The 11397-nt window shown below is 41.3% G+C and overlaps 1 protein-coding gene across 3 annotated transcripts; it reads right to left on the reverse strand.

The window, feature by feature from the left end:
- Positions 1-312: 312 nt before the first annotated feature.
- Positions 313-10568, reverse strand: S1PR3 (sphingosine-1-phosphate receptor 3). Of its 3 annotated transcripts, none has more exons than XM_045022355.1 (2): positions 10268-10568; positions 313-3695 (listed from the first exon to the last, which is right to left on the reverse strand). In XM_045022355.1, exon 2 carries the CDS (start codon positions 3527-3529, stop codon positions 2387-2389), a length of 1143 nt encoding a protein of 380 aa, XP_044878290.1. In that variant the 5' UTR covers positions 3530-3695; positions 10268-10568; the 3' UTR covers positions 313-2386. The 3 variants fall into 3 exon arrangements, with proteins under 3 accessions (XP_044878290.1, XP_044878292.1, XP_044878291.1); XM_045022357.1 differs by lacking the exon at positions 10268-10568 and adding an exon at positions 10156-10173; XM_045022356.1 differs by lacking the exon at positions 10268-10568 and adding an exon at positions 9498-9814.
- Positions 10569-11397: the final 829 nt, after the last annotated feature.

Raw genomic sequence — 11397 nt, forward strand, 5'->3', positions numbered from 1 at the left:
AAACATTTAGAAGAACCGGGTAACAGAAGGACTTTAGCAAACATTATTAATGACACTCATTTCAAGAGAGCTGTCCAAGACTGGAGAGTATAACCACACATCACGCCAAGATGTAAAGAGGCAAACCATGAAACTACAATACAGCCACAGTTCAGCTTATAATGAATACGCATACAAACCCTACAGCTTTGATCCACTTCATAGCCACAGTTCAGTCTCCTATGTCATTACACTTGTTTTCTTGCCACTCTTTGCCAAGGTTTTCTTTCAAGTGGCTAATAAATTATAACTCATTGCTTTGGGCAGGCTCTATTTTATACAAGTCATTTCATATTTATTGGTATCTTCACAGTTGCTGCAAAATCAGCCTCTTTCTTTTTACAGCTGTCAAAAGACTACTGCTGACATTTTTAACACGTAGACTCTTACCTTGCACTTGACAATGAAAAGGCAAAACAGTATATGTTGAAAGGCTTTTGCTACATACATTACAGGGTTTATGCACTATACATACTTGGACATATTCTTTAAACACAGCTGCTTTAATTAAGAGAAGAGAAAAAAACTAAGCACCAGTTTTTGTAAGTTGTGAATTAAGAAGAGTTATGATTGTTTGAGGATTACGATACCTTACTTAGTGATTTCCTGCCATTGCGGGGGCTTCAGGCAGTGGTGCACCTCTTCTTTCCCTATGGCACATCATAGTCTAGTCTCCTGTGGACTATAATACTTTGGTCTAATTTTGGTTGTTGAATTTAATGTGTGGGTGCTGGGTGTGGTGGGGGACTGTGATATACAGGCACTGAGACTAGATGATCTGGTGGTCCCTTCTGGTCTTAAACTCTATGACTTTAATGCTTGGTTTGATTCATTTAAACTGGGATTTTCAAATGGGTCCAATAGGTGCTCAAGTGCTATTGAAAGTCAATGGGAGCTAATTTGAGCACCTAATTCACATAGGTTCCTTTTGAAAATCCTAGCCTTAAAGCACAATTCATTTATACTTATGTGTGAATCAGGCATGCTGCACTGACTTCAAGCAAGCTATGCTGATTTAGACCAGCCAAGGCTCTGGGCCCATATATTTATGAGCTGTTAATCACAATGGACGAGACTACCTCCTCAAAGGAGAATGCATTTGGAAGGGGACAGTGGGGCAGGAAAAGTCTACAAAGTCCTCAGAGGGGATAGATTTGGGGTGCCAAGGTGGGTGCAGAGGGACTGGTCCCCAGTGGACTCATGCAGTCATTCCACATCCAGACGAACAAATTCTGATTCCCTTCTCTTGTGCAGCATGACTCCAAATGAACAGTTCTGCATGATCTGGATCTGTTCCTAGAAGATGTTAATACAGCTGCACGCTGTACTAACTCCTGGATGGAAGTCCAGAGGTTCTGAAAGTATTTTGTCATGGTCCATTGCCTTTTAAAAGGAAGCCTGCTTTAACTGTAGAAGAATGCCACTTTGTAGAGACTTTCACAGGTTTGACATACTGTTTGCAATATACAGTATTTAAAAATGTAAGTAAAAATACATGCATTGAAAAAGTACCTACACTTGATATATGTGTGAATTGTTAGATCATATTTTAACTACCTTGACTAACAAACATATATACTCACTGTCAGTGGTTATCTGCTACAGTTTGCTTAAAATAAACTAAAAAAATTTGGCCACAGCCCTAGTGATCATACTGTTACTATGTAAACATGAGCAATCTGTGGTTACTGGTTGCAAGAAAAAGTATTGAGTAGACATAGCATTTTCATCTACTCAGTTCAGGATTACTACTTCATACATTTTCAAACATACTATTTGAAATTTCTACATACTTGTATAATCTGTATTATTGCATTATATACTGTAATACTATGCGTAGCATAATACAAACTTTTGCCATACAATTACTATTTAATAAAGAAATGTACAAATATACAGTTATTTATACCACATACATGTAAGGCTATTAACATAATAGCAAGATATGTATAGAGAAATATAATGCACTTTGTATAATGTAAGTAACCTTTGTCCCAATTAACAATAAACAGGTTAGTGGGATATGTATAATAGCTGATGTTTCTTGTAGGTGATGTAGATGTACTGTAAGATCAGACTTTACCACATACTTTGATGTCATACCTGTCATCATGATACACAAGGATTTTATGCAGACTGTTGGGTAGTAGAAAAAGCTTTCCTGAGTCAGATCTTTTACAGAATTAAAACCCAAACCAAAACAAGTCATGTGATAAACAGACACTCAGTTAAATAAGTGGTTAGCATTTTCCCCTATGATTTAAGTTATGATTTAAGTGCATGAAAATTGAAAGTTTGTAATTGACTCCTAAAAAGCCATAGATGAGTCCTTGACTTGCTGAGTCCTTCATTTGCACAAGTTTCCGTTCTGAAATGGTGATTTATCTTTTTCAGTTATACTTGAGGGAACACTAGTCTGTGGGAAATCATCCTTTGGTTTCTGTGCATTGCTACTGCTAGACTTACTTCGGCTTTGATCTGGAGTGGGCTGAATAGGCAAAGATCTAGACACATTGGTCTTCACTAGACAGCCACAAACAAGGCGAAAGAAAGCCCGACGCATTTCCTTGCTGGCTAAAGTGTAGATGATGGGATTCATCGCAGAATTGAGGACAGCCAAAGCAATGAACCAGTCAGCCTTGTATAAAATGGCACACTCTTTTACTCTGCAGGCTACATCTATAAGCAACAGAATAAATAATGGAGACCAGCAGGCAATGAAAACACCAACTACAATAACAACTGTCCTAAGTAGTGCCATAGATCTCTCTGAGTTACTATGATTAGTGACGTTACGGCTACTGGATTTTACCAGTATGTAAATACGTGCATAAAGAATAACAATGGCCACCAAAATGGCTATGAAGATACTTATGCAAAATACAACATATTTCTTGGAATAAAGAGGCAAAATTGTTGAGCAGTCTGGTAAATTGTTGATACAGTTCCAGCCGAGGATTGGTAAGGCACCCAGGGAAACTGAGATAAGCCAACATGTTCCAATAAGAAGGAAGACTCTGTACTTTTTATTTGCATCATAAGGCCGCATTTTAATCATAGTTAAATGTCTTTCAATGGCTATGGCTAATAAGCTTAAAGTGGAAGCTCCTAGGGCAACAAACATACTTCCTTCCCTAATAAACCAAATTGTGTAGGACAGGCTCAGAGTTCTTTTTCCAGACATAAGAATGTTTACTTTGTAAACAATTCCAGCCAACAGATCACAGAGAGCTAGATTGCCAATAAAAAAGTACATACGGTTGTGAAATTTGTTATTTTTCCATATGGCAATCAACACCATCAAGTTTTCCAGGACTATAAAACTGCATATGAGCAGAAATGAAACAGTTGTTAACCCTATGCGATCAGTCGCCTTTTCTCTTAGAATAAGTTTCCCTGTATAATTATAATGTAGCACGATTAGAGAGTCAGATTCTTCATTTCCTGGAGGGGTGAACGTAGCAACAAATGGCATGGTAACTGTTGCCATAATTTGTTTTGTTTTTTAAAATCATGAAAGTTTAATTCCAATATCTTTCCACAAGAGGGAGTTCAAGTCACATTCCCTAACGAAGTTCTCTGAGTCGTTTGAGGATGCCCCAGGCTTCAGTAGTTGTTGCATGTCAACATCCAGCAGTGGCAGTGAAACCAAGAACCTGGTGGAGAAAAAGAGTCAGTAGAGTCAATATCACTGTCTTTATATAAAGAAAATCCTATGTATATGCCTTGTAATAATATATACCGTGGGGAACATTAAATATATACCAAGGACTAGCATTACAGTGGGTTTGATCATTTGGTATCTGAAAGCCAACCACCTACTAACTAAAACATTAGGCATGTACTTTGATTATAATTCTACTGATGGAAAAAAAGAGGTAAATGGAGGGTATTGACTCCTTATGTTGTTGGATCGAAAATATCTATTGCTGAGTAAACAAAGTACTGTATGTTGAACTGAGGAGTAGGGAGGAAGGTTTAGCACAAACACCCAACCAATCTCAGGGAGTTTAGTAACTACCTCATTTTGACTCTAAGCAGGAATAAGTGTAAGTAGTTTTACTTAAAATCCTCCAAAGCCAACACAATTTTTAAGATAACAAATCAGATCCTCAGCTCCTGTTATGCTCCCTGGGCCACTGAAGAAGTACAAAGTGACTTTGCACCATCTCTAAAGGGTTGATGAGCATGGGAGAATCCAGAGGGGATGATGAGGCACCTTGGGATAGGATGGGGATATTCTGGACAGGTCAGGAGTGTGACAGGGTCTAGGCAGTGGTACTTGAATGCTATGTGCTCTGCTGATGTCTAACCAGTGGAACATCCCTGTGACTGTTATAAGTGGCTGTGGGAGCTGTTTTGGTCCCTGGCAGCCCTAGGATTAAGAAAGGTATAAAGGTGGATTTTAGCCACTTGTGCTCAACTTGTCAGGTGCCCAGGCCCCAGCTGATATTGTAATAGATGTGTTATAAATGACTAAAATAGTTTCTCTCTCTAAACATGGCAAAATTATACTATTTATAGTTAAGTTGTTGTCTGAAAACCCATGAGCTCAAAGACAATTCTACTAGTTGGTTGTATTAGGTAACTTTTCAGTACCATTACTTTATATACAAATTAATTCCAACCTTTATTTGTACCATCCAATGAAAAGGAATCAGCAGTTCATAGCATGTAACTTCAGAACTACATTAGTTTCTCGATTTAATTATATGTGAAAGATTAATCAGACTTAATATTTTACTAATACTTTTAAAAACAGCTTTGATTTTTCTTTCTCTGTCATAACTTTGAATCAGCACTAGTTTTTTCCATGAACTTTGATGTAATATAAATTCACAATAGAGTCGCTGAGACTTTTTTTTTTAATTATGGCATACAAATACTGCAAAAGGACTACATGACTATGCAAAAATAATATGTGATGATGTAAGTATGGTGGTGCTTCAGCCTTATAATTTTGCAGGAATTGTTAGAACTTAGATACTGCATGGTCAGACTGGTACCAACACTTAGTTATTAGGTACTAGAGAAAATACATATACTGTTGAATAAACACTATTACAACTTGGGCCTGATCCTTTTCCCACTGAAGATGGTAATAGGTAATAATTGGAGATATACCAATCTCCTAGAACTGGAAGGGACCTTGAAAGGTCATTGAGTCCAGCCCCCTGCCTTCACTAGCAGGACCAATTTTTGCCCCAGATCCCTAAGTGGCCCCCTCAAGGATTGAACTCACAACCCTGGGCTATCCCTCCCCCTTAAAAACTCCCCTTGATGTCACTGGAATAGGATTGGACCATTAGGTTGACAATAGTTTTTCTGAAGCCCTATAAATCTGAACCTTTTAAACAAAACAACTTTATTCTAAGCAGAGGTTGACTATCGTAAATAATTTACAGCCTGCACACTGTATTGCACTGAAACTTTTTGGGTGATTCTTCTTCACTATAAAAGGAATTTCACATTATCCACATTCATTGTAAGTGCCTTCTCACTACAATACATTCTTGTGTGTGACCATAGAAGAAATCAGATAGCCATAGTTAGATCAAGCAAGGATGTTCATCACTGGGCACCCAACAAAATGATTAGTTGATGTGTGTATATATATAAAGTTGTATTGTATATATAATGGAAACCTACTTACAGTATCACATGCAACAAAATAAATATTTCAGTAGTCACTATTTTGTGAGCAGAGCTGTCATTTTGTTATGTATGCTCTATTATGTAGCTCTATTAAAGTCAGTGTAGCTGCACCAATTTACACCACCTGACGACATGGACTATATATTTAATCAACAGAAAATACATAGGATATCTTCCATTGTTCCTAACTACCTCTTGTTACAGTTATGATCATATGGAGTATCACAATCAAAGTAAACCTTTGCTTGCTTTGGACAGTGTATTGGACGATCAACAATAGAATTTCCTGCTGTACAATGGATTTCGTCAACATGATCTAAAGAAAGCAATATTACCTGCTAGGACCTACAGAAAATGAATCTCACTGATTCATTTCTTATATTCAATATAAGAAATATTGAATATTTCAATATTTATATTAACAATAATGCAATAAATAATTTAAGAAAATGCTGGAAAATTAAAATTTAATCTGGAAGCAACATTTTAAAGTAATGTTTTGGACCATATTATGCTATTGATTTTTAAGTACTTCCTGTACTATAGCACTACAGATGTAGACATTCTACAAAATGTCTTAATGCCAGTTACATACAAATGACTGGTCATTGCTTACTAATCCTTCTGTTTCTCCTGTTGTCCATAGACTGTTCCAAGTTAAATAGGGTAGATGAGACCAACTTCTAATGTAACAAAGAAACAGGATCTTCCCACACACACTTCCTCTAAATAAAACAAAAGCCATCCATGTCTTCTTCATACATCATAAATTTAAAAAAAAATCACAAAACCCTAATTTATTTCCAGGTCTCCTTTAAATTGCCCTAGCAGAAAATTGTTTCCAGCTAAACAATAACAGCAGAAAAACTGTGAAACTTCTCTCCCTCCCATCATATTCACAACAATGTGAATATGAAAAAAACTGCATCTAGAGGTTCATGTGAATGTCTCACTGAGAACACTCAAATATCAAACCTTCATCTACATGTCTGATTCAGCTGTTCTCAATGCAGACCTCAAGGTAGGGGGCAAAGGTGGATGTATATCACCTTTACACCTCACTTTCTCCCCCAAAGCCCAGCGCTGCTGGGGCCCAGTTTGTCCCTATACAAAGTATAGCAGCCTCCTTGCTGCTCTAACTCACACCAGCAGAAATGGCCCCCCCAGCATCCACTAAGTTGGTCTGGGATCCCAAAGCAAAGCAGCGCTGCCAATATGCTCTCTATGCTGAGAGCAGAAGAAGTAGTATAGAGTCAGTAATGTGGCTGTGGTAGCTGGGGATTTTCCCATGTCAGGGAAATACCTAACTGCCCAATTAATACATGTTGTGGTCTCAGTGTGCTGCGGGAGTGGTGCATAGGCCTGTATGGAAGCCAAAGATCTACCCCAACACTGTTGGCTCCAGTCTTGCACCACTGAAATCAATGGAGCAGGAGCTGGGCCATTACACATAAGTAATGTATAGGGTCTATCTTGCAAAGCGCTAAGCAACTCCTGTAAGACTCCTACCGGGAATTGAGGGCTCTCAGCATCACACAATAGACACTCAGCAACTTGCAGTAGACTGAAGAAATAGTCTTCTAGGAGTTATGTTATTTGGAACAACAACAGAGCGACGTTGCTCTTAATTACACCCACCCTGAAGGCAAAGAGGTTTTATGGGTATAAAGGAGAAAAGAGTTTGGCTCATTGTTTCTATATTCTCCTTCTTACTTTTGTCTATACAAGGGCATATATATTACACAGTCACATTGGTAACTGAATTATATCTCTATCCAGTACACCACTGGAACTGACCTTTCCCTACATTCCAAGCAGCAACAAAAAATAACCTCTTGAATAAAGGGACTGGAGAGTCCACACATTCCAGGTCTCCATCCTTCTCCATATGTAGCCATTTACTTTACCCACAAATGACAATTTTCAGAAAGGAGAAGGAAAAGAGAAGAATGTGTGTACGACGCCAAACTTTCTTCTATTTTTTTTATTTTAAAAGCTTTTCCAGATGATGAGTAAATGTGTGTAATTTGTCAGGCACGCCCTGGTGGCATTAAATTTAAGAATACAAAAAGATTTCTGAGAACATAGGTGAATTTGAATCTACATTCCCAATTTGAAATTGAATGGCTCTAGCTGCAAATGGGATTTAGACAACAAACATCAGCTGCAGAACAATATTTCTTGGAAAGCACAAACAAACAAAAATAAATTTAAACGTTTTTAAAATGAATGTGCTGGCAGTTTTATGGCTTAGGCCAAAACCTTTAACAAAGAGTTATTTTTCTTGGCTTCTAGCTTTTAGACAACAGCATTTTTGCATTCGTAATTCTTCCAAGTAGCAAGCATGTAACTCTCATACAGGAGCTCTGGGTGTTTTGAATCTTGGCTTTAAGAATATTGGCAAAAGTTATCTTTACCCCTTTCTTCTCACTCCCTCTAGCTGCCCTCCCTCCTGGGAAAGAATCCACTGTTCAGTTTCCAGATTCTAAAAAGTTGCAGTGACCCCAGCTTTCACTCACTTGGGTCAAAGCTCTTTCTTTTCTAAACACAGAACTAAAGGTATGCAGAGAGTCACTATTCTAAATAGGAAGTAATTTTCTAACCCGGAACAACTCTCATGACTTTACCTGTTTAACCAATCTCTCGAAAATTCAATCAGTGTGACACTGAGCCTTCACTTTACATATCAAACTAATTTCTCTTCCAAGATCTTTCCAAATAAAGTGGCAACAAATAAATCTAAAAAAGCAGCAAGTGGCACCAACATGCACTTTTTCAGGTTATCTAGTACAGTATAAGGAAACCTTAGAAATTACATTACATATAGTACATAGGACAAAGAACTGATTATAAAAGCTGACATGGGAATTGTATAACTTTAAAAAAACCTCCAAGACTGACCACCACATGAGAGTATTGAGGAATAAAATCTGACAGGTACTAAAATTTGCAAGAAAAAAAATGAAATAACTTTTAATGCAATGACCAGAGAAATGCAGGGCTCGCAGCATATAACTTTGCCTAAGTTAAGTTATTGTCCAACCAGCTGGAGGTGGAGATCTAAATTTGTAATTGACTCCAATACTAGACTGCTCTTGGGTTGTAAGGCTTGGGAATGTTGATATTTTCAGTTTCAAGGAACTTGATCACCAACTTGATACTTTACTAGCACTTCCAGGACTGTTCACTGGAACTGCCCTATCACACAGCCCGCCTAAATGGTGTTCTTAGCACAATGGAGGTAAGGCTGCCTGGTTCTTGACTACTTAGGCATATCCCTTCAGGTGAAATTCGTAATAATTAATCAACATGAAAACAGGAGAAAGAATATGAGGTCTTATAACTGGGACTAGCAAGAGTGATGGACTCGTACCACAATTCCAGTCCTCTGACTGTAGGTGAAACGTTTAAACGCAAATCGGTCTAAAAATCATGACTAAGCAAATAAGTCTGGATCTGTCCAAACTAGCTGATCTCTCTCTCTCACACACACATAATCCTTTCCCCGCAAAGCACATCGCAGCCATCAGACTAGTGCAAGTGACCTGAGCCCACAAACAGCAAAGCTACCTGCGTGTCCTTCTGGCACAATACACCCACCCATGGCGTAAAGGTCAGGCCCTGGCATTCAGGTTAAGTGTAAAGGACTTGATACGCCACGACCCTGCTAGCTCCAGCTAGCTCAGAAGAGTGAGGTGCCAGTGAACAAGAGGCGGCATGTACGGTTTAGTTGTTGGCCCCACCTCTGTAATGGTCTATAATGTCTAGCTAGGTTATTTCTGTAAGCACCACTTTATACATACGTGCCTCCCGGAGTCCTGTTTTCTGCATCTACCCGTCAAAACAGCACGCTGCGCTTTAAACCCCCACTCCGGGTCCCCTGCCCTCTGCCCGACTAGAATCTACCCCGCGCCGTGTCCGGCTCGGGCTGGAGCCACAGGCGTGAACGTTCGGATTCCGGAACGCGAGGGACCGGGTGGCTCGCGAGCGGCAGCGCGTGGGTCCCGCGCTCCGGAGCCAGACCGCTCGCTGGGCGCACGCTCGTGCGTTGGTTAGAAGCCGACACGGGCTGGAAACCAGGCAGCTCGCCCCGCGCCACCTGCACGGATTGCAAGGAGAAGTGAGACTCGTTAGAAAAACGCCAGGCGAGCCGCGAGCTTCCAGGAAAAGCCAATCGGAGAGTCCAAAACTCCCCCAAACTGCAGCCGGCTCTCCGCAAGGGGAGGACTGGATGAACTCCCAAAGCCCGGTGGGGGATGTGCGGAGCTGAATTCCAGGCAGGAATCAAGCATGAACCCCCCACCCTGCGCGCACACACACACGCTTTTTAAAAACTCCCCTCCCCGAACCAGCGCCAAATAATCCAATCGGCCAACAGAAACCTCACTAGCGACCTATAGCCGGGCAGTTAAAGACGATCGTGACTCGGATTGTGAGTCCTGTAGTTATTATTATAGGCACCGTTTGACTAACAGCCCCCGCAGCGGGGAGCTGAGCGTAGCCAGGTTTCTAAAGAGAGTTTCCTGTAGCTGAAAGGTGCGGAGATCAGCGCTTTAGCTTTGCGTGTACTCACGTTCTACACCCGAGCTATTGCCTGCACACTCCCAGCTCGCCTCTGCCGCTCGGGGGCATTCGGGGACCCAGCATCCTGGAGAAGATGGGGTGTCTCTGTGGGTGTCCTCCTAGTCCCCTGCGTGTGGGTGACGGGTCTGGCGCGCCTGCAGCTGCGCTGGTCTCAGGCAAATGCCCCCGAAGCCGCTTCTTTCTGGTTTCCTGCTTTCTCCACTCCCCGACTCCGTTCCGGGCCAAGCAGGGATCAGCCAGCAAACGCGTCGAGTCCAGCGGAACCTCCCCACCCCCGCCGCACCGTGTGACTCTCCCCTCCAGCGAGGCAGCGCTCTGCGGTGTCTCAGGGATGCTCAGCAAACTTCCCGGGCTGCCTGGGAGGAGCCGCCGCGCACTGCCCCGCTTCACAGCGCCTCCCCTCTGTGTCGCCCTCCTCCCATTCCCAGCTCTCTAGTCCTTCCACTCCCTTTTGTCCCTCGCTCTCAGCCTCTGTCCATCCCCTTCCTCTCTGCTCCTTCTACCTCCTGTGGCCCACTCCTACCTGAGCCTTCCACCTCTTGCCATTATTCGATTCCCTCCATCCCTGCCTCTCTTTTCCACTCCACCTGTCCCTCCTCTTTCTCTTTCTGCCAGCCTTCCATTCCCTGATCCTAGCCCTTTCCCTTGACTCTTTCTTCCTAGGCTGGGCTTCTTGTTCTCATTTCCCATTTCTTCCCGCCCTTCCCCTCCACTTCTTTCTCCCTCTCAGTTTTCCTCCTCTGCCCTTCCTCTCCTCTTTCCTTCACCTCCCTCCTCCTCCCTTTCCTTCCAAATCCCATTTCTAGACTTTTTCTCAGGTTTGTCTCAATATTGTGTTCTTGTGGTGAGGACTGAGGCTGGCTGGTTGCTGTCTCTATGATCTTAATGCTGGCACTACCAGTCTCTGATACAGATGCCTGTCGGGGAAAGAGGAATGGGAACAATAGATGTAAAGGAGGATGACAGAGGAGAGCCTTGCAGCAGTGATCTGCATTGGAATCAAACATTTTGGAGCAACAAAAATGCTAATATTTTTCATTTTTTAAAAATATTGGATAGTCTTTACTATATTGGAGCTTTTGGCATTCTTCAGTCAGAGTCATACTCTCCTTTGCTCAG

This window comes from Mauremys mutica, chromosome 6 (assembly GCF_020497125.1).
Source record: "Mauremys mutica isolate MM-2020 ecotype Southern chromosome 6, ASM2049712v1, whole genome shotgun sequence".
Classification (NCBI taxonomy): Eukaryota; Metazoa; Chordata; order Testudines; family Geoemydidae; genus Mauremys; species Mauremys mutica.